Here is a 23,176-nt window from a genome sequence, read left to right on the forward strand (position 1 = left end):
TTCTTCTTTCTCTAATTGCTTGAGGTGCAAGGTTAGGTTGTTTATTCGAGATGTTTCCTGCTTCTTAAGGTGGGCTTGTATTGCTATAAACTTCCCCCTTAGAACTGCTTTTGCTGCATCCCATAGGTTTTGGGTCGTTGTGTCTCCATTGTCATTTGTTTCTAGGTATTTTTTGATTTCCTCTTTGGTTTCTTCAGTGATCACTTCATTATTAAGTAGTGTATTGTTTAGCCTCCATGTGTTTGTATTTTTTACAGATCTTTTCCTGTAATTGATATCTAGTCTCATGGCGTTGTGGTCGGAAAAGATACTTGATACAATTTCAGTTTTCTTAAATTTACCAAGGCTTGATTTGTGACCCAAGATATGATCTATCCTGGAGAATGTTCCATGAGCACTTGAGAAAAATGTGTATTCTGTTGTTTTTGGATGGAGTGTCCTATAAATATCAATTAAGTCCATCTTGTTTAATGTATCATTTAAAGCTTGTGTTTCCTTATTTATTTTCATTTTGGATGATCTGTCCATGGGTGAAAGTGGGGTGTTAAAGTCCCCTACTATGAATGTGTTACTGTTGATCTCCCCTTTTATGGTTGTTAGTATTTGCCTTATGTATTGAGGTGCTCCTATGTTGGGTGCATAAATATTTACAATTGTTATATCTTCTTCTTGGATCGATCCCTTGATCATTATGTAGTGTCCTTCTTTGTCCCTTTTAATAGTCCTTATTTTAAAGTCTATTTTGTCTGATATGAGAATTGCTACTCCAGCTTTCTTTTGGTTTCCATTTGCATGGAATATCTTTTTCCATCCCCTTACTTTCAGGCTGTATGTGTCTCTAGTTCTGAAGTGGGTCTCTTGTAGACAGCATATATAAGGGTCTTGTTTTTGTATCCATTCAGCCAATCTGTGTCTTTTGGTGGGAGCATTTAGTCCATTTACATTTAAGGTAATTATTGATATGTATGTTCCTATTTCCATTTTATATATTGTTTTGGGTTCGCTACTATAGATCATTTCCTTCTCTTGTGTTTCGTGTCTAGAGAAGTTCCTTTAGCATTTGTTGTAAAGCTGGTTTGGTGGTGCTGAACTCTCTCAGCTTTTGCTTGTCTGTAAAGGTTTTAATTTCTCCATCAAATCTGAATGAGATCCTTGCTGGGTAGAGTAGTCTTGGTTGCAGGCTATTCTCCTTCAGCACTTTCAGTATGTCCTGCCACTCCCTTCTGGCTTGTAGGGTTTCTGCTGAGAGATCAGCTGTTAACCTTATGGGGATTCCCTTGTGTGTTATTTGTTGTTTTTCCCTTGCTGCTTTTAATATGCTTTCTTTGTATTTAATTTTTGACAGTTTGATTAATATGTGTCTTGGCGTGTTTCTCCTTGTATTTATCCTGTATGGGACCCTCTGTGCTTCCTGGACTTGATTAACTATTTCCTTTCCCATATTAGGGAAGTTTTCAACTATAATCTCTTCAAATATTTTCTCAGTCCCTTTCTTTTTCTCTTCTTCTTCTGGAACCCCTATAATTCGAATGTTGGTGCGTTTCATGTTGTCCCAGAGGTCTCTGAGACTGTCCTCAGTTCTTTTCATTCTTTTTTCTTTATTCTGCTCTGCAGTAGTTATTTCCACTACTTTATCTTCCAGGTCACTTATCCGTTCTTCTGCCTCAGTTATTCTGCTATTGATCCTATCTAGAGTGATTTTAATTTCATTTATTGCATTGTTCATCGTTGCTTGTTTCATCTTTAGTTCTTGTAGGTCCTTGTTAACTGTTTCTTGCATTTTGTCCATTCTACTTCCAAGATTTCGGATCATCCTTACTATCATTATTCTGAATTCTTTTTCAGGTAGATTGCCTATTTCCTCTTCATTTGTTAGGTCTGGGTGGTTTTTATCTTGCTCCTTCATCTGCTGTGTGTTTTTCTGTCTTCTCATTTTGCTTATCTTTAGTTCATTCACTTTTAACTCGTGTACAGTATTTCATATCATATTTTTTGTGCTTTAAGATAACAAGTTAGGGGCTTCCCTGGTGGTGCAGTGGTTAAGAATCCTCCTGCCAATGCAGGGGACACGGGTTCGAGCCCTGGTCCAGGAAGATCCCACATGTTGTGGAGCAACTAAGCCCGTGCGCCACAACTACTGAGCCTGTGAGCCACAACTACTGAGCCCGCGTGCCACAACTACTGAAGCCCGCACGCCTAGAGCCCGTGCTCTGCAGCAAGAGAAGCCACTGCAATGAGAAGCCCGCACACCGCAAGGAAGAGTAGCCCCTGCTCACCGCAACCAGAGAAAAGCCCGTGTGCAGTAACAAAGACCCAACACAGCCAAAAATAAAATAAATAAAATAAAAAAAAGAAACAAGTTAAAAGTAATACTTGCTACATTAATCTGGATAATAAAGATGCATATAAAGAAAAGTTACCCTCCCCCCAGCCTGTTCTATTTCCTCAGGTAACCGAGGAGATTACCTGTTTGGTGGGTGTCCTTCCACAACTTTCTCTTGGCTCAGACAAGCATATATACAGCATATATAGATACCATTGCTTCTTCCTTTCTTTCTCCCTCCCTCCCTCCCTCCCTCCCTCCTTCCCTCTTTCTTTCCTCCTTCCCTCTTTCTTTCCTCCTTCCTTCCTTCCAACAACATAGGATTCTACAGAGCACATTACACTGAGATGTGTTTTGTTCCACTTAATCTGTGCAAATTTATTGAATCAATGACTTACTTGCCTTTCATCCTGTGTTGGCAAAAGTGAGAGGTTAGATCGGGTCCTATGTCTCTCACCAGAGATGTCCTCTCTGCCCTTAAACTGGCAAGAGAAGGTCCCAAGAGAGGCAGGTGGAAAAGGGGCAGAAATGCTCTACTGGGCTGTGTAGGAGGAGCACCAGGCCTTGGACAGGAAGGGCCTTAGCCATCATCTAGAGCCATGGCCCTCCACAGACATGGGTATGTTCAAGTTGGAGTTAGGCTAGGCTACAAGAATTTTTTTCAATAATAACTGGTAGAAGCTTTAGAATTTTTGGTTCGAAGTTATCCCTGGAGCAACATAATTTTTCAGGCAACCCTGAGTCATCCATGGACTGATTTACATATCACATACATCTGAGAATATGATCTCAAACCCAACTCCCACTTTCTGCATTACCTTTGTATCAGTTAGGATGCAGGTTTTGCTAGTCTGACAAAGACCTGAAGCTGGAGCTGTCACAAATTTTCAGAATTCTTACGAGCTGGTTGTTAAGCATAGCCATCATTAAAAATTTAATTATATAGGGGCTTCCCTGGTGGTGCAGTGGTTGAGAGTCCGCCTGCCAATGCAGGGGACGCGGGTTCATGCCCCGGTCCAGGAGGATCCCACGTGCCGCGGAGCGGCTGGGCCCGTGAGCCATGGCCACTGAGCCTGCGTGTCCAGAGCCTGTGCTCCGCAACGGGAGAGGCCACAACAGCGAGAGGCCCAAATAACGCAAAAAAAAAAAAAAAAAAAAAAATTATATAAACTTAAAAAGAAATAAATTATCCTAAAAACAAAGGCAATGAAAACTCACCACCTCCTAATTATTTTACTACATTTTACTATTTCCTGTGCTTTGACAGTGACATACATCTATTGCATGAGTGTGGTTGTACTGCTCTGCAATGGTGTGGTACTGCAGCCCCACGGTTCTGACCATCCAGGCTCCTTTGATCTTGCTGCTCCGGCATCTCAACATCTGCATTCCATCCTGGGTCCAGGGAGGCTTGCCTAAGTTCTAACATCCTGCCTGTACCCCAGGCAGAGGAAAGAGGGGAAAGTGGGGGAGGAGGTTCACTCCTTTCCTTCTGAAGTCATGGTCTTAAATTTGCATACATCACTTTTGCTGACATCCCATTAGCCACACCTCACTGCAAATGATCCTGGGAATATGGCCTTTATCTGGGCTGCCATGTGCCCAGCTAAAACTCTCTTCACTCAAGAAAGAGAGTAGATACTAGGCGGACAGCTGGCGCTCTCTGTTATTACATTTCCTGAATTCTTCTCAGCTATCCCTAGGCCACTAAGCGTTCTATCCCACCCTTGCCCTCCTTCTTCTGAAGGCCTGTTACAGGGCTCAGGAAAGTCTCTTGCCATGGTCACAGCTGATATAGACATGGCACCCTTCAGCCAATCTCACTCCTCAGCCTCCAGGCAATGAGAAGAGACTCAGAGGCACAGGAAGCAGGACCATTTCTTCCAAAGACAGAGCTCCAACAGGTGAACAATGGTGTAGGAGCCCCCACTCTGTTCAGGGCTGAGCTGGGCTCCAAGTGGGGAGGGGATAATGATACCAGGAAAAATGAGATAGTACCAGCCTCAAGGAGTTTCTAGTCCAGGTGAAACGCTTATACCTGGAAGATCACTAACAATACAGGCAGTGGCTGGTAAAGACAAGGTAATTCCTCTCTAATTTTAAATTCTGGACAGAGAACCAGTCTCCATGAGCAACCAACTCATGGATGGACTACTTGTTTTTAGCTTTTACAGTTATAATCAAATAAAACTTCCAGGAAACTTAGGTTGACATTAAAGATCTACATAATTGTTGTGCTGCGTGGTAATTAGGCAGAAATGGTAAGCAACTCACATAAATGACTGTAATTAGTATTATTTGTACATAGCCAACATAGTTTTAATTGTCCCTTGTTACCCTGTATAGTTTATCGGTTGTCACTCTTGGCTCCAGAAGTAACTAACACTTTGCAGTAGGTAGGCTGCCTGGCCCTCTCCAGTCTCTGGCCAGAATGGCTTCTCCTGTGCTTCCCCACCAAGCCCCCTTCATACTGGGAAGTGGCAAAGTTGTCACAGGCTTGGGCTCTGGAGTCAAAATGCCTTCACAACCCACTCCATGACTTAAGCCAGGTGACCTTAGCGAATTGTTTAATCTTTCACTTCCTCAGAATCACCTAGACATCATTCCTGAGAATATGTCTAGGATATAACTAATAACATATGTTAGTCATTACACGCTCATTTATTCATTCATCTATTTGACAAAGAATTTTAGCATCTGCTGTCAACCAGGTGCTACTCTAGGCGCTGAGAATTGGTAGTGAACCAAAGTCCTGCCCCCATGGTTTACAAACGAGGGGAGGGAGACAGACAACTAATAAATACCACAGTTTATCAGGTGGTGATCCATTGGATGAGGAAAGCAAGACAGAGGAAGGTATCGTGGTGAGGCAGCTTGCTATTTCAGCGGAAGAAGTGGATCACGATAAACTAGGTGAAAGTGCAATGACAGAAGAGCTCCCAGATCTCAGGGGCTTCCTTTTGCTCATATGCTGCTTGTCTGCTGTGGGACAGCGGGGATTCTACTCCACATCTTTATCACTCTGGAGCCCAGGCTGACTGTCTTCATCCTCTGGACTGTCCCTGGTCATTATAGGAGGTGGAAGGGGGAACATAAAGACTTATGTCTGGAAGTGACCCTGGCCAAGGCAAGTTGCATGCTGTACTTGACTTCAAGGGTAGCAGGGAATGTGGGGACCTACCCTGTGCCTGGAAGGAGAGGAGCCAGAAATACTGATGTGTTGAGTAACTTCATTTACCCCAGATCTGCTCTCTGTCCTTCTCTGCCCTGCTCCGTGCTCTTGTGTCTAAACTCCATGGACTGTATCACCAGGGCTCCCCGGCCCTCTGACTCCCACTTGGCTTTGGCCAAAAGGGTACACCAGGAGGAGAGCCAAGGGTGGGGAAGGGCGGGCCCATGTTCTTTGTGCTCCCTGCTCTGCCAGAGCTCTGCAGTGACTGTTCTCCTATAGCCACAGCTCCACCAGGCACTCTCACACCCATGGCTCCAGCTCTCGGAAGGGCTCTGGTAGCACCATTTCCTTGTCTTCCCCCTTCAGGAGTAAGGGTGAGCAAGGGTGGTGTCAGCCTCCCAGCGTTGCTAGTCCTTGAGGCCTTAAAACCTATTCTTGGTTTCCTTTGTGAATACCATCCCAAAAAGATCTTTTCAAAGATGGGTGTTCCATCTACATCTGGCTAGGACCCCCTGATACAATAGGTAAAACTATCTATGCCACAGAGGTCCCTCTGAGGAGATGACATCTGACGGGAGGGAGAAAGTCAAGCAGGTATCTGGCAGAAGATGGTCAAGCAGACAGGGAAGACCTAGGGGAGGAGTGGAGGGTGGTGCTTGGCACATTCAGGGGAGAGGAGCCAGGCCTGTGTGGCTGGAGCCGTGAGAGTGGTGAGGTGTGACTGGCGGGGAAGTGGGAGGAGTCCAGACCAGAGAGGTGGAGGCCCAGATTACATCAGACTCTTCTAGGGGATGGGAAGGATTTTGGATTTTATTCTGAGTGACATAGAAAACCACGGGAAGTTTTGAGCAGGTGAACGACGCGACCTAACTTACAGTTTTAAAGGATCATTCTGATTTTGGGGACAAAGTGTAGGTGATGAGTTAGGAGGCTAATGCAGAAGTCTCAGAGGGAGATGTGGTGGCTTGGACCAAGTTGAGAGCCGTGGAGGTGGTGAGAAGGGGCCAAATTAGTGTTACGTGTTTGAGGTAGAGATGATACGAGATTTGCTGACTGCTTGAATGTTGGTGTGAGAGAAAAAGAGAACTAAAGAATGATTCCAGGTTTTGGCCTGAGAGGGAAAGATTGAGGAGGTATTTTGGGGGGAGGTGAAATTGTGATCAGTTTCCATCATATTAAGTTAAAGAAAGAGAGAAACAAATACCGCATGCTAACACATATATATGGAATCTGAAAAAAAAAAAAAGGTACTGATGAACCTAGTTTCAGGGCAGGAATAAAGAGGTAGATGTAGAGAGTGGACCTGAGGACATGGGGTGGGAGGGGGAAGCTGGGGCGAAGTGAGAGTAGCATCGACATACATACACTCCCGAATGTAAGAGTTGGCTGGTGGGAAGCAGCAGTGCAGCACAGGGAGATCGGCTCGGTGCTTTGCGATGACCTAGAGGGGTGGGATAGGGAGGGTGGGAGGGAGGCTCAAGAGGGAGGGGATGTGGGGACACGTGTATGCATATGGCTGATTCACTTTGTTGTGCAACAGAAACTAACACGGTATTGTGAAGCAATTATACTCCAATAAAGATCTATTAAAAAAAAGAAAAAAAGATACCTGTTAGACCATGAAGGTGAGCTGTTGAGTTAGTGGTGAGAGGGAGAGGTCAGATCTAGAAACAAAAATTTGCTGGTTTCTAGTAGTAGGTGGTACTTAAAGCCAAGATATGGAGGAGTTCTCCTAGGGAGTGAGAGCAGTAGAGAAGAGAAGAGGTCTCAGGATCAAAAGCAGGGCCTCTCACTGTTGTGGCCCCTCCCGTTGCGGAGCACAGGCTCGGGACAGCCACTCTGCACGGCATGTGGGATCTTCCCGGACTGGGGCACGAACTCGTGTCCCCTGCATCAGCAGGTGGACTCTCAACCACTGTGCCACCAGGGAAGCCCCATTCTAACATTTAAAATGTTCAGAAGATAAGGAGCCTCCAGCTAAGGAGATTCAGAAGGATTAGCTAAACAGGAGGAAAATGAAGTGAAGCAAGTGTTTCAGGTGGGAGAAGGGGGTATTAAGTGCATCAAATACTGCTGAGAGACTGATTTAGATGAAGACACTCTTTCAGGTCTTAGGTTGACTGGCCCTCCTCTAAGAAGTCTGTTCTAACCCCCAGAGTGGATTCAGGAGCTTGTGATGTGCTCTCATACACCACTGCCTCTCCTCTGCACTGTGATTACCTTCTGCCATGTCGCTGTCCCTGACTGAACACAGTTCCTTGAGGGCTGGGCTGGTGTCTTACTCATGAATCACACTGAAGTCAATGCCAAGCACTTAGTAGAGTTAAATTAACATAGTCACACACACAAAAAAACCCCCATGAATCAATCAAGATGATGTACACATTCATTCCCCCAGCGGCCGCCCCAAATACATTCACTGTCCAGGGCTCCAAATTTTATTCCCAAGAGCTGAAGTTTCCTATTTTTTTCACCTTGCAGAGGACTGAAGATCTGTGGGCTCCTTTTAAGCATTTCCATTATAGTGGTTGGGGCCCCACCAATGTTCCTCCTGCTTATGTTGCTGGGAACCTCTGGGACTATTTTCACTGGTTGAGCAACCTAGGTACCCTGGGATGGCGCTGCAGAAACATAGAGATATGGATTTACAAAGTGTCTTCCTCGGTGATAACTTACTGAATTCTAAGAGAGAGACAGAAGTGGGGAGGAGGAGGTGAGAGGAAGAGGGAGGAAAGGAGGGAGGGGGAAGGAGAGAGACCCAGGACAGGGGTAGTGGCACAGTAAGTATGAAAGAGGTGGCCTTGGGGAAATGAGTTTCTTTTCCTCTGGCATCTCAGAAATGCTTTAGGTAACCCCCTCTTTTTATAAAAGGGAAGTTGAGGCTGAGAAGTGAATGACTTACTCAAGATTTTGGCATTGGTGGTGTGGCAGAGCTGGCCTAGACTGTATTCCTTGTGTCTGTCAGTTCCGTGCACTTTTTATGACATGGTGGTAACTTTAGAGACAGGAATAGTTGTCTCCTTTTCCAGGCAAATATCTTCTACTTATTCAGTGACACATGGAACTGCTTTAAAAGACAAGCTTCTTGCTCCACAAATGAGAGGAGAAAGGCTGAAATTGCAAATGATAGGGAGAGAACAGTGACGGGGATGCCCCTCTGCTGAGGGGTAAAGGATGGCAGTTCCTTAGGGGAGGCAGGAAAGGGGGAGCTATCCCAGTGCCTGCTGGGAGGAGAGCGCGAACACAATAGAAAGGAAAGGCTAGAGGTGTGGAATTCAAACTGAAATTGAATCCCTTGCCTGTTCCTTGATGGCTAAGTGGAGACATCTGAAGAGCTCCTACGTGAGAGGGAGGGGAGCAAACTAGCTATCTAACTTCTGAGCGTGAATCGAACCATTTCACGATGGAGCGACTGGACTGAGCGCATTGAGAAGGCGGAAGAAAGGGAGAGAGGCCCCGTTCTCAACCAGCTAATGAGAGTGGGGTATGAACCTTGAATCTTCTCCCATTAGGGGAACAAGTGGTCTGCTGAGGAGGGTTCTGGTTCGAGGAGTCAAGTGTGACTGAGTTGGGACGTTCTCCTTCTGGTGACGGCCTCAGTGCTCTCTTGGGCAGCATCCATCCTGTCCTGTGTACCACTGCGGGTGGGAGAGTGGGGTTGTGTTCCAGGCCTTATTGAGATCTGCAAAGCTGGGTGATCCTGGGGCTCAGCAGTGGGCTTGGTCCTCAGTCCCGTGAGCTGAGCGTGCCTGGGTTGCTGGAGCCTGGAGGCTTTGCCAGACTCTGTCTCACCTAGATCTCTCTAACAGTGCTAATTTCCAAACCCAATCATTTCCACAAAGAGCCTGGCAGCCCCACATCCCTTCTCAGTGAAGGTTTAATAGCGGAGTGCTGAAATAGGTCTCATTGCTAAGCCTTCATTATTTCTACAACATATACTACAGGACTCCTACTAATAGACCGTGAAGTATTGTCCTAATTAAAACTAAACGACTCGTGTCGTATTAAATAAGCGAGGTACATTGTGTTAGCCAGGGCTCTGGCTTGCAATTGCGTGTTTGTTTACTTGTTAATTGGCCAAGTTCAATCATCTACAGCAGCCTTTTCTTCTCATCAATACAAATTCCTGACGCTTCAGACTTGGTCTGTCGGGGAGCCCTGGCCGTGGAGATGAGATACCTGACAATCTGTCCCAGCATGTCGTCTTGTAAAGCTGTTGAACGGAGGTTCTCCTGGAGCAAAGGGAGCACGATATTCACCAGCCTCCCACGTCTCGTGGACGCTGCAAAGCTACTATAAAGTGGAGACATCTGAAGAGCTCCTATGTGTGCTCCCCTTTGGAATATCTTTGATCCAGCAGAACTTCGAAGGTTAGTGTACCCAGAAACAGCCTCATGGGTCAGACATTTTTCCAATTCACAGATGAGAAAACCGTGGCTCAGAGAGATTGGGTATCTTGCCCAAGTTCACACAGCTAGTACTTCCCTGTGGTTTTGGTGTCCCTCCTCAAAGCACACACCCACCACGGCATCCATCACAAGGTATGTCTACCACCATTTTCCTACCTGCCTCTGGTACCAGCTCTGAGCTCTTGAGCACCTAGTGGCTTCATGGTGGGCAGATGTAGTTCATGTCATTAAATGACGGCCCTGTGTGTAGATGGTCACCATGGGAGCCCATTGCTGTGAGAGCATATCCCTTGCCTGTTACTTGATGGCTAAATTTCTACAATTTGGCATTTATTCTTTTGGTTTAAGGCTCATATTTTGTGTAAGAATGGTGAATACAGCGCATTTGCCAGGTGTTATCATTTTCACCTACTCATGAATGAGTATACCAGGTTAGCACTTTCTCCAGAGATGCAGCCTTCTCTCACAGGGGAGGGGACTACAACTCAGAGAAGTCCCACAAGCTCCTAGGTGGCAACTCTTAGGTGGCAGCTCCTAGGTGGCAGAGCAGGCTAGAACACACATCCTTTACATTCCAGCCAGGTCTTTTCCCCTTTGTGTGATGCACAGAGGGATGGCTTTGACTGGGCAGGTGAAGGAGGGCACCTGTCTTACTGGGAGCCTGGGGTCAGGAGGATTGTAGGAAGATCCTGGGGCAAGAACTCCCAGCCAATAGAGGAGGGGTCCCAGGGGAAGGGGCCCCGGGCTATTCTCGCTGCACAGCACACAGGGCATACCCTGGGGTTCCCTCCCTCACACCAAGGTGGGTTATCGTCAGAGTGAATACCCTAACCTTCTCCTGCCACTGGTGTTCAGAAAATAACCCAGGCTGTCATTAAACAGTTAGCATAATTTAGAACCAGCATGAAAAAGAGCGAAAGAAAAGGAGAGCGAGGGAGAGAGTTTACCCAGGCGGGAGACAGCACAGCTTCCCGATGGCTCTCCCTGAAGCTGTGCTGGCATCCAGATCTACCTGGAGCCCCAGGTTGCAGCAAGTGTTTTGTTTTGTTTTGTTTCGTTTTGTTACATCTTTATTGGAGTATAATTGGTTTACAATGGTGTGTTAGTTTCTGCTTTATAACAAAGTGAATCAGTTATACATATACATATGTTCCCATATCTCTTCCCTCTTGTGTCTCCCTCCCTCCCACCCTCCCTATCCCACCCCTCTAGGTGGTCACAAAGCAGCCAGTGTTTTGGTAGCTGAGGAGACCCATGTGTGTGAGCTGGCCCTGACCTGACCACACAATGGTCAATGTGCCCTGCTCTGCACAGACCATTCGGGGAGATGTTAGCTACAATCCAGTGCACTTTGCACAAATGCAAAAAGATGTGTATGTGATCCTAGAACATTCGTTGCTATAGCAACATCTGCCTTTATTATCACCTAAATCCATTCTCAGTATAAATATAGTAACTATTTAACTTCCCCACCCCCCCGTCCACTTGGTAGAATTTTAAAAAATTGTGACAACCAAAAAAAAAAAAAAAGAAAAGAGAAGAAAAGAAAACGCCAGTAAACTGCAGTAACACGGGTGTATGTGTAGAAGTGAATTTTGGAGGTGGTGAAAGTATGAGGACATTTGTGGTTGAGGTAAATTTTCACAGGTTGCAAGTTAGTGGAGAGACTAATCCTTATAACCAATTCAGGAAGGTGAATTCCTAGAAGTAATGGGGTAAATTTCTACTTGGAGAGTTGAAGAGGACTAAAGTGGTAGAGGTGCAGAAGAGGGGAATATTGTAGTGAAAAGGATTCTGATTTGTAGTCAGACAGACATGGGCTCAAATCTTGGCATCACTGCTTATCACCTAAGTAACACTGGGCTACTTGCTCCCCTGAGCCTCAGTTTCCTTATCTGTAAAATGGGAAAACCATACCCTGCAGCCTGTTTCAGCAACTTGATCTCCTTGGGCCAGAGCTTGACATCAGTTCACCAGCAGACATTTATTTCCTCTGCACCAGCTCAGTCCTCTGCAGGGGAAGGTGAAAAGGGGCAGGCCCAGCAGGGGTTGGGGAGGGTGATCATTGTGCCAGTTTTGGAGAACATCTGTGAAGTGAATGACGGTCCAAGGTGGAATGGGAAATGGCATGGCAAGTACCATGAGTACCCTTAGGATAAAACATTCTCCTTCCATCATATAGTAAAGGTGACCTTAAAAATAAAGGGTAGAGGAGTTTGGGGAGGAAGGACAGTCTAACACCTGAGCTACACGTGAGTATGCCATTATTTATTTATTGAACCATTTCTCCTTTGTGAGACTTTTGGTTTGTTTCAAGGTCCTTCTATTATATGACACTGCGTGGACATTATTGCATATAAATCCCAGTCTGCATCTAGGATTATTTCCTTAGGATAAATTCCCAGGAGTAGAATTACCGGATCAGCGAAGGGAGGATTTTTAGGGCTCTTGACATATATTACTAACCACCTGCTCCTAGAAAATTGGTTCCAAATTATACTCTCATTAGCAGTGTACAAGATCGCTCATGTTCCCACGTGTCTGACAACATGGGGCATTTTAACTTAAAAAGAATTATTGGTTCTCTTCTTACTTTTTCTTTGCTCTTTTTCTAGGTTATTCTTAGAAATAATATTTTCCAGTTTTATTGAGATATTATTGACATATAACATCTGTAAGTTAAAGGTATACAATATGTTGATTTGATACACTTATATATTGTGAAATGATTACCACAGTAGTGTTAGTTAACACCTCTAACATCTCACGTAATTATCATTTGTTTTTTTGTGGTGAGAACATTTAAGGTCTGTTCTTTAATCACAATGCTGTGCATTAGACCCCCAGAATTTACTTCTTATAACTGGAAGCTCATGTTCTTTGACCAACATCTCCCCATTTCCCCCACACTCTAGCCCCTGGCCACCACCATTCTTCTCTCTGTTTCTACGAGTTCAGCTTTTTAGGTTCCACATGTAAATTGGTATCATACAGTATTTGTCTTTGTCTTTCTGCCTATTTCACTTAGAATAATGCTGTCAAGATTCATCCATGTTGCTGCAAGTGGCAGAATTTCTTTTGTTCTCATGTCTAAATAATATCCCATTGTGTGCATGAGTGTGTGTGTGTGTGTGTGTGTGTGTGTGTGTGTGTGTATCAAAACTTTATCCATTCATCTGTAGGTGAACACATAGGTTGTTTCCATATTTGGGCTGTTATGAATAGTGCTGCAATGAACATGGGAGTACAGATATACCTTCGAGATCCTGGATTCATTTCTTTTGGATATATACCCAGAAATGGGATTACTGGATCATATGGTAGTTCTATTTTTAATATTTTGAGGAACCTCCAGACTGTTTTCCACAGTGGCTGCACCAATTTACATTCTTACCCACAGTGTACAACGTTTCCCTTTCCTCCACATCCTTGCCAGCCATCATCTCTTGTCTTTTTGTTGATAGCCATTCTAACAGGTGTGAGGTGATGGCTCATTGTGGTTTTGATTGGCATTTTCCTGATGATTAGTGATGTTGAGCATCTTTTTATGTACATGTTGGCCTTTTTGTGTCTTCTTTGGAAAAAGTCTCTATCCAGGTCCTCTGCCCATTTTTAAAATAGGATTGTTTGGTCTTTTGCTATTGAGTATGATTTTCTTATATATTTTGGATATTAACCCTTTATCAGGTTAATTTGCAAATATTTTTCTCCCATTCTGTAGGTTGCCTTTTAATTTTATTGATTGTTTCTTCTGCTATGCAGAAGCTTTTTAGTTTGATGTAGTCCCACATATTTATTTTGGATTTTGTTGCTTGTGCTTTTGGTGTTATATCCAAAAATTGTTGCCAAGACCAATATTAAGGAGGTTTCCCCCTGTGTATTCTTTTAAGAGTTTCACATTTTCAGGTCTTATGTTTAAGTCTTTAATTCATTTGAGTTAATTTTTGTGAATAGTGTAACAAAGGGGTCCAACTTCATTCTTCTACATGTGATTATTCGATTTTCCCAGCACCATTTATTGAAGAGACTATGCTTTCCCCATTGAGTATTTTTAGCTCCCTTGTCAAATATTGGTTGACCATATACGTGAGGGTTTATTTCTGGGCTCTCAGTTCTGTTCCATTTGTCTATGTGTCTCTTTTTATGCCAATGTCATACTATTTTGATTACTAAACCTTTGTAATATAGTTTGAAATCAGGAAGCATGATACCTCCTACTTGGTTCTTTCTCAGACTTGTGTTGGCTATTCAAGGTCTTTTGTGGTTTCAGACAATTTTTATAATTGTTTTTTTCTATTTCTGTGAAAAATTCCATTGGAATTTTGTTAGAGATTGCACTGAATCCATAGATGGCTTTGGGTAGACTGGACATTTTAACTATACTAATTCTTCCAACCCACGATCTATAGATGGCTTTGGGTAGACTGGACATTTTAACTATACTAATTCTTCCAACCCACGAACACGGGATATCTTTCTATTTAATTGTGTCTTCTTCAATTTCTTTCACAGAAGTCTTATAGGTTTTAGTGTACAGATCTTTCACCTTCTTGGTTAAATTTATTTCTAAGTATTTTGTTGTTTTTGAGGCTATTGCAAATGGGATTGTCTTCTTTATTTCTTTTTCAGATATTTTGTTGTTAGTGTATAGAAACACAACTGATTCTTAGAAAGTAACTTTTAATGGGCTAAATTAAAGAGTCTGTTTTCTCTTCAAAAAGTAAGGTGGGAAATATCACTTTGCTTTAGAAACATGACAATCAATTTTTTTCTTTTATCCATTCTCCTCAGTCAGAAGTAGAAAACTTTTAAGTTGCTAATAAAGAACAAGAAACCCCTTCTTTTTAATGGATGTTGCAAATAGCAGATGGTCCTATGAGATTTTCCTGAGCCTCTCCTTAGCAATGACCCCCAATATGTCTCTGCAAGAGGCTCAAAATCTTACTTTGGAGAACTTGTCTTCAAGCTTGAACACGCCTCCTAAAATGAATTTTAAACAAGGGTTCTTGATAGAGATTTAAGTAAAGTCATGAGTTAGTTCTTTCTGTTTGTCCTTCCAATTGTCTGGATAAATTAATTATTGAATGCCAGCTAAGTGTCTTGCACTGTACAAGATGCTGTGAAGTATGGGCAAGCTTCCTTATTCAGGGATTCCATATTTATGACTTTGCTTACTTGCTAAAATTTATTGTAATCGTAATCAATGGCTCTTTTATGGCTATCTGTGGACATATGTAGTACAGGGAAGCTTTGAATTGCTCAAAATGCACTTTCCCAGCTGAGGCAGAACAAGCTGTTGCTCTATTTTATCTCTCATACTCTAAATAAGCATCCTTTGTGCAATGCACTTAATGCCATGTTTTTGCATTTTTCTTGGTGATTTCCCTATTTAAAATAGCCCCCAGGGGTAGTGCTGAAGTGCTGTCTAGTGTTCCAAAGCACAAGAAAGCTTTGAGGTGCATTAGGGAAAATATATGTGTGTTAGATAAGCTTTATTCAGTCATGAGATATAGTGCTATTGGCTGAGTTCAGTGAATCAACAACATATATTAAATAAGGTGTCTTTAAACAGAAACACACATAAAACAAGCTTACGTATGGATTGGTTGATGAAAATGTTGTGACCAGAGTCTCACAAAAATCTAACCCTGGGGGCTTCCCTGGTGGCACAGTGGTTGAGAGTCTGCCTGCCGATGCAGGGGACACAGGTTCGTACCCCGGTCCGGGAAGGTCCCACATGCCGCGGAGCGGCTGGGCCCGTGAGCCATGGCCGCTGAGCCTGCGCGTCCGGAGCTTGTGCTCCGCAACGGGAGAGGCCACAACAGTGAGAGGCCCGTGTACCGCAAAAAAAAAAAAAAGAAAAAATCTAACCCTGTATTTTCCCTAGGAACAATGCTTCAGTATTTGCTAATTCAGTGTTTACAGCAACTATATGGAACGTAACCAGCAGGAATAACCAGAATTGGCTGTATATCAAAGGGTGACAGTTTGCCTTTTGGGAGATGAGAGGAACACACACAAACAGATAATGAACAACGGAAACCAGTATACGTGGTATAAATACCAAAGAATCAAAAAACTCAGGGCAAGCTAGAGGAAGGCTTTGTGAAAGCGGTGGTCATAAGTGTCTGGGCTCTGCAGAATGAAGAGGGTATATGTAGACCCAGGAAGCTAAGAGTAGGAGTGAGGATTAGTCTTGTTTGGGGAGGAGAGGTTGAAAGCCAACTTGTTTGCATTTCAGGGTAATATTGAATCTGAGGCATATGAGAAATAAGAGTAGAAAAGTAGTGTGGAGGGTCCTGAATATTAGTCTGAGAGAATCTGAGTTTGTTCTTTAGACCAGTTGTTTGAAAAAGAAACGAAATAACTTAACTGAAGTATAATTTGCATAAAGTAAAATGCACCCATTTTAACTGTATAGTCTGATGAACTTTGACACATGTAAACACCACCACAATCAAGATATAAAACATTACTACAACCCTGAAATGTTCCCTCATATTCCTTTGCAATCAACACTCCTATCATTCATGATACTAGGCAAAAGATATGGCATCAATTTGCCTCCTACAGAATTTTATATAAATCAAACAGTAAGTGTTCTTATGAGACTGGCTTCTTTTGCTCATCATAATGTTTTTGAGGTTTAGCCACTTTGTATATAGCATAGAGTTTCTTAAAAAATGCTGAACAATATTCCATTTTATGGATATACCAAAATTTGCGGATCCATCTGCCTCTTCTTACAACATTTAGCTTGTTTCCAGTTTTGAGCTATTATGAATAAAATTGCTATGGCCATTTACGTACAACTCTTTTTTGTGGACATATGTTCTCATTTTTCTTGGATACATATCTAGGAGTAATACTGCTGGGTCATAAGATAAGTGTATGTTTAACTTTTTAAGAAACTACCAAACTATTTCCAAAGTGGTTGAAACATTCTATCTAACCCTAGCCATGTGTGAGAATTTCTGTCGCTCCATATCCTAACAGCTAATAGAGTTGGTCTAATATAGTCAGTCTTTAAAATGTTTGCCGTTCTAATGGATGTGTAGCGGTATCTCATTGTAGTTTTTTTTTTTTTTTTTTGCGGTACGCGGGCCTTTCACTGTTGTGGCCTCTCCCGTTGCTGAGCACCGGCTCCGGACGTGCAGGCCCGGCGGCCATGCCTCACGGGCCCAGCCGCTCCGCGACATGTGGGATTCTCCCGGGCTGGGGCACGAACCCGTGTCCCCTGCATTGGCAGGCGGACTCCCAACCACTGTGCCACCAGGGAAGCCCCCTCATTGTAGTTTTAAATTAAATTTTCTTTGAGATAAATGCTCTTAAACATATTTTCACGTATTTGAGATTTTATATCTTATTTTGTGAAGTATCTGTGCAAATGTATCGCCATTTAAAAAATTGGTTGTTTGTCGGAAGACATTATTGGCCGGAAGACATTCCTGAAATATTCTGTATATTGGCCTTTTGTCACACATATGTATTATGAATTTTTTCTTGTGTGGCTTTTCATGTTTATGATGGTGTCTTTCGAAGAGCAGAAGTTTTTATTTTTGATGAAGGTCAGTTTATTTTTTAATGGCTCATGCTTTTTTGTATCCTCTCTAAGAAGTCTTTGCCTATCCCAAGGTCACAAAAATTTTCTCTATCTTTTCCTCTAGAAGTTTCATAGTTTTAGCTCTTACATTTAAGTGTATGACCCATATCAAGTTAGTTTTTGGTATATATGATGTGAGGGAAGGGTTGAGATTCATTCTTTTCCGTATGGATATCCAGCTGTTTCAGTAGCACTTGTTGAAACAACTCTCTTTTCCCCACTGTATTCCCTTGACGCTTCTGTCAATAGTGATATCTGACCCATGTAAGTATGGATCTATTTCTGGACCCTCAATTCAGTTCTGTTGGTTTATATGATTATCCTTATATCCAAACCACAGTCTTGATTACTGTAGCTTTACAGTGAGTCTTGAAGTCCCTTACTTTAAGTTTTCCAACCTAATTCTTTTTCAAAATTGTTTTGGATATTTTAATTTCTCTGAAGTTACATATCAGTTTTAAAGTCAACTTGTCAAGTTCTGCAAGAGAGCCTGTTGGCATTTTCATCAGAATCCCAATCTGGATCTACATATCAATTTAAGCAGAATTAACATCTTAAAAATAGTGTTTTTAAGATGTTAATTCCAATCTATGAATATCGCATATCTTTCCAATTATTTAGGTCTACTTTAATTTACTCAAAAATGTTTTGTATTCCCCACGCTCCGTGGCTCTTCACTCAGTTGCAGTGTTTCGTTTTTTCACCTTCTCTGCCTTTTCTCATCCTTTCTCGCTCTCTGCTCTGCGGTGTGACGAGGCTGAATCCAGCCCTCGCCTTTCTTCTTCTCCCCGCACTGTTGTTCTGTTTCTCTCCTTCGGCCGCCACCACCACTGCTGCACAGCTGGTGTCGGTGCCGCGCTTTTCCTCCAACGTCGTCCCCGCAGCCTATGGCCCAGGCGGCCTTGGGTATTTCTGCTCAAGGTAACCACATCCCTCTTTTAAAATTCCGCCTAAAAAGAGAAGACGCTTTACCCGACTCTTTGGGCCGTTATCTCACGGCGAACTTTCTGACCAAGTATACAACTACCCAGAGGGCCTAGGAGAAGTGCTGTATAGAGAGCAGTTCGACTTCAACGCTGAGCCACCTTGGGAACCTAGATGATGATAGGCGGGTTCCAACTCCTAACTTGTCCATTTTGTTGCATATTCTAAGGACCCAGATGTAAGGCTTGGTGGCCCGTCTCTTGTTTTTCCTGGTTTATGACTTTCGGCTTTGTGGAATACGGCTGAGATGAAAGGATTTATTGACAATGCAAACTACTCCGTTGGCCCGTTGGATGAAGGAACAAACCTTCCAAATGTTGTTGATAACTATGTTTATGGACATACCCTGACAAAGAAAATGCATTTTTTGTGGGAGATCTTGGAAAGATTGTGAAGAAACACAGTCACTGGCAGAACATGGTGGCTCAGATAAAGCCATTCTACACGGTAAAGTGCAACTCCACTCCAGCTGTACTTGAGATTTGGGCAGCTCTTGGAACTGGATTTGCTTGTTCCAGTAAAACTGAAATGGCTTTAGTGCAAGAATTGGGTGTATCTCCAGAAAACATCATTTACATAAGTCCTTGCAAGCAAGTGTCTCAGATAAAGTATGCGGCAAAAGTTGGAGTGAATATCATGACATGTGGCAATGAAGTCAAATTGAAGACAATTGCACGTGATCACCCAAATGCCAAGGTCTTACTACATATCACAACAGAAGATAATATTAGAGGTGAAGAGGGTAACAAAGTTTGGCACTACCCTGAAGAAATGTAGGCATCTTTTGGAATGTGCTAAGGAACTTGATGTCCAAATTATTGGGGTTAAATTTCATGTTTCAAGTGCTTGCAAAGATTCTCAAGTATATGTACATGCTCTATCTGATGCTCGATGTGTATTTGATATGGCTGGAGAATTTGGCTTCACAATGAACATGTTAGACATTGGCTTCACAGGAACCGAATTTCGATTGGAAGAGGTTAATCATGTTATCAGCCCTTTGTTGGATGTCTACTTTCCTGAAGGATCTGACACTAAGATAATTTCTGAACCCGGAAGCTACTATGTGTCTTCTGCATTTACACTTGCAGTTAATATCATTGCAAAGAAAGTTGAAAATAAGTTTTCCTCTGGAGTAGGAAAAACCGGAAGTGATGAACCAACCTTCATGTATTATATGAACAACGGTGTTTATGGTTCTTTTGCAAGTAAACTGTCTGAGGACTTAAATACCATTCCAGAGGTTCACAAGAAATACAAGGAAGATGAGCCTCTGTTTACAAGCAGCCTTTGGGGTCCATCCTGTGATGAGCTTGATCAAATTGTGGAAAACTGTCTTCTTCCTGAGCGGACTGTGGGAGATTGGCTTATCTTTGATAACATGGGAGCAGATTCTTTCACAAACCATCTGTTTTAATGATTTTCGAAGGCCAGCTATTTATTATATGATGTCATATGGTGATTGGTATGAGATGCAAGATTCTGGAATTACTTCAGACACAATGATGGAGAACTTCTTCTTTGTGCCTTCTTGCATTCAGTTGAGCCAAGAAGACAGCTTTTCCACTGAAGCTTTAGCAGGCATTAACACTTTTTTAGATCTGAAGTTGCAGGTTAAGCTGGTCTACATTCCAGTGTGGAAAAAATTTGAACAATCTTACTCAGTTAATTCTCTTGGAAACAAAAACTACTAGTAATAGCTATTTGGGACCAGACAAAATTAGCTCTCATCCATAATTCACTGGGGGTAATTGAGATGAAGAGAATGTATCCACATTTAAACTTACCAGTTTGCCCTACCCCTTAAGCGTTTAAAATAAAATATGCAACAAAATGGATGACTTTGGGCTTCCCTGGTGGCACAGTGGTTGAGAGTCCGCCTGCCGATGCAGAGGACACGGGTTCATGCCCCTGTCCGGGAGGATCCCACATGCCGTACCGCAAAAAAAAAAAAAGAAAAGGATGACTTAGTGGAGGTGGAAGCCCATTAATTGGGTTCCTCATTAAAACGTTTACATACAAGGACACAGTTTTTATACTAAGGATTCGTGTTAAAAAGTCTTGTAAAGTTAATGTCTTTCACCCAGATATATCAAATATCAGTGGAAGACCAGTGTGATTTCATTAGATATGTTTAGTGTATTTAGAATGTGTAAATTTGTGCTTTGAACTGTAGTTTAATAAACGTAAAATTGCATCATAGTATTTGTTGTATTTGACCTAATGTTACCCTTGTATGATTGCAATAAAATTTTGTGTAGATTTTACTGTTTTTTCAGGCTAAAACTTTGGGAAAGGGGCTAGCTAGCAAAGGCAGTTTCGAAAGAGATGTGTATATGGACTGTTTAGAAGGTTATTTTCCTTTATAGCCCATTTAAATTTAGTTTGGCTCAGTACATTTTTCAGTTATTTAATTAGTAATTTAAGTAAAATGTTCGGTAAATCATTGTGAAGTTGAGATTCATTATGGAGAGTTGATGTGCAGTAAGCATGACGTTTAACAATTTTAACACCAAAAATGTTAATCCTGCATAAACCAATTGTAATAATTAACAGCTGTTTCTGTACAGATAGAGTACCTTAGTAAATCTTTGAATCACATATCTTTTGGCTGAAACGGAAGATTCTCTTAAGTACCTTGAATAAACTTTGGGTGAGAGAAATAAAATCGCAGAAAACTCTGCAGCTCACTAAATCTTAAAGAAGGGCTACATCTATATCCAGAAACCTGATGCTCCTTTGCACAGAATATTATTTAAATTGAAAATTGTGAGGTGGGGTGCGGTGAAGCACACCTATTTTCAATTTCTCAGTTGCAGTGATTTCAAACTTAGGGTTTGTTTTGTTTCAGCTATTAGCTTCTTGTTATTTCCTATTTGTTCAGCTTAGTGTAGTTTTAATTCTTTTCATACTAAAATTTTATGGTGATTGGGGGAAGTGAGTTAGAGTCACTAACCTGACAGTTGTTGCCAGGAATTTGCGTTGTTCACTGCTAGTATATTTGTTATCCTAGATCTCAGAGTCACAATAGTAATAAACAACAGGGGTCATTTTTTCCTAACTTACTCTATGTTCAGATGTGGAATTTCTGTCTACCAAGGAAATGTGACTTCACCTTGGTGGCAATGGACAGAAAATTCTACCTGTGCTAATAGGAGAAGTTTGGAATGCACTTAATAGCTGGTTTTTACACCTTGATTTCAAGGTGGAAGGAGATTGGTCATGAATCTCTAATAAATTTCAATCTCTTAAACCAGTAGGTGCTTAATATTTTTGATTTGATTAATTCCTATTTGAATTTTGTGGGTTCTATTAATTAAAAAAAAAAAGGACCCCAATCTGTTGTTCTAATTACCCTTGGACTTTTCCAAGGTGTAATGTGGTGTTTTATGCAAAATTCCAAGCTACCATGCAACTTTTTTAAACTGTAATAAGGAGGAGGAATTGTTCCTAACCTTCTTTACTTATTGTGCTTTTTGGTCCAGAAATGCCACATCTTTTAAGAGATGGTACAACTTCGAGTCATTGGCCTGACTATACAACTTTGAGCTTCATGGCATATTGATTTTGCCATATTTATAGGAGAGCTATTCTGTGTATAACAGCTCAGAGTTGCAAGTAAGACATGTGAATGATACGGTAACTTTAAGAAATATCTGCGTTGTACTTGAAGACTGTTTGCCATAAATCTGAAGTTTGAACTTATGTATTTCAATTTGGTATGCTTAAAATACTGAATTTATGTAACAATATTTTTTTTAAAAAAAATATTAATCTCAGTTCAGAATTTAGCTGAAACTATAAAACCCAAATGATTTCTATATAGTAAATTGAACTGTAAAGGTAACTTGTGTGTGATTCTGAATACACAGATAAAATGTTTTTATTCCTTCTTAAAAAAAATGTTTTGTATTTTTCAGTGTACAGGTTTTGCACATATTTTGTTTAAATTCTCCCTGAACATTTCATGCTAATTGATGCTGCTGCTAATGATCTTTTAAAACAATTATTTTTTCATTGATTTTTCTCTATTTTTATCCATTTTCTATGCCATTGGTTTCTGCTTTTATTTTTATTATTTCCTTTTTTTCCTTCTTAGTTTAAATTTGCTCTTTTTCTAGCTCCTTAAGGTGAAAGTTTAGATAATTTATTTTATACCTTTCTTCTTCTCTAATATAAGTGTTTAAAACTAGGAATTTCCCAATTAGCACGGTTTTAGTTGCATGCCGTATATTTATATATGTGTTTGCATTGTCATTCATTTCAAGATATTTTAAAAATTGTTATGATTTTTATTTGATCGATGGATTATTTTCAAGCATTTTGTTTGATTTTAATACATTTTGATATTTACCAATTAATTTTTTTATTGTTGATTTATTCATTTTTTTGTGGTCAGAGAACATTATAAGTTCTCTGAGTACATGCTACTGAGTGGAGTGGAATGTTCTGTAAATGTCAGTTATTTCAAGTTGGTTCAAGTGTTGGTCAAGTCCTCTGTTACTTTTATTGAATTTTTTTAGTCTACTTATTTTGTCAATTAAGATAAATTGAGAAGTTTGTCAAATTCTTAATTTCTCAAATTAAGACAATTGAGAAACATGTTGAAATTTCTACCTATAATTATGTGTTCATTTTTCCCTTTCAGTTCATGTTTTGCTTCCTGTATTGTAAAACTCTGCTTT

At 41.5% G+C, this 23,176-nt stretch overlaps 1 protein-coding gene across 1 annotated transcript in view; it reads left to right on the forward strand.

Moving 5' to 3' along the window:
* The first annotated feature begins 19,179 nt into the window (after positions 1–19,179).
* The window catches only part of LOC116739114 (antizyme inhibitor 1-like), a 142,662-nt gene continuing 138,665 nt past the window's right edge, over positions 19,180–23,176 (forward strand). The window contains 2 exon segments of the mRNA XM_032603268.1: positions 19,180–19,889; positions 19,891–20,125. Coding sequence (XP_032459159.1) covers positions 19,180–19,889; positions 19,891–20,125 — 945 coding nt within the window.

Source organism: Phocoena sinus, chromosome 1 (genome assembly GCF_008692025.1).
Source record: "Phocoena sinus isolate mPhoSin1 chromosome 1, mPhoSin1.pri, whole genome shotgun sequence".
Lineage (NCBI taxonomy): Eukaryota > Metazoa > Chordata > Mammalia > Artiodactyla > Phocoenidae > Phocoena > Phocoena sinus.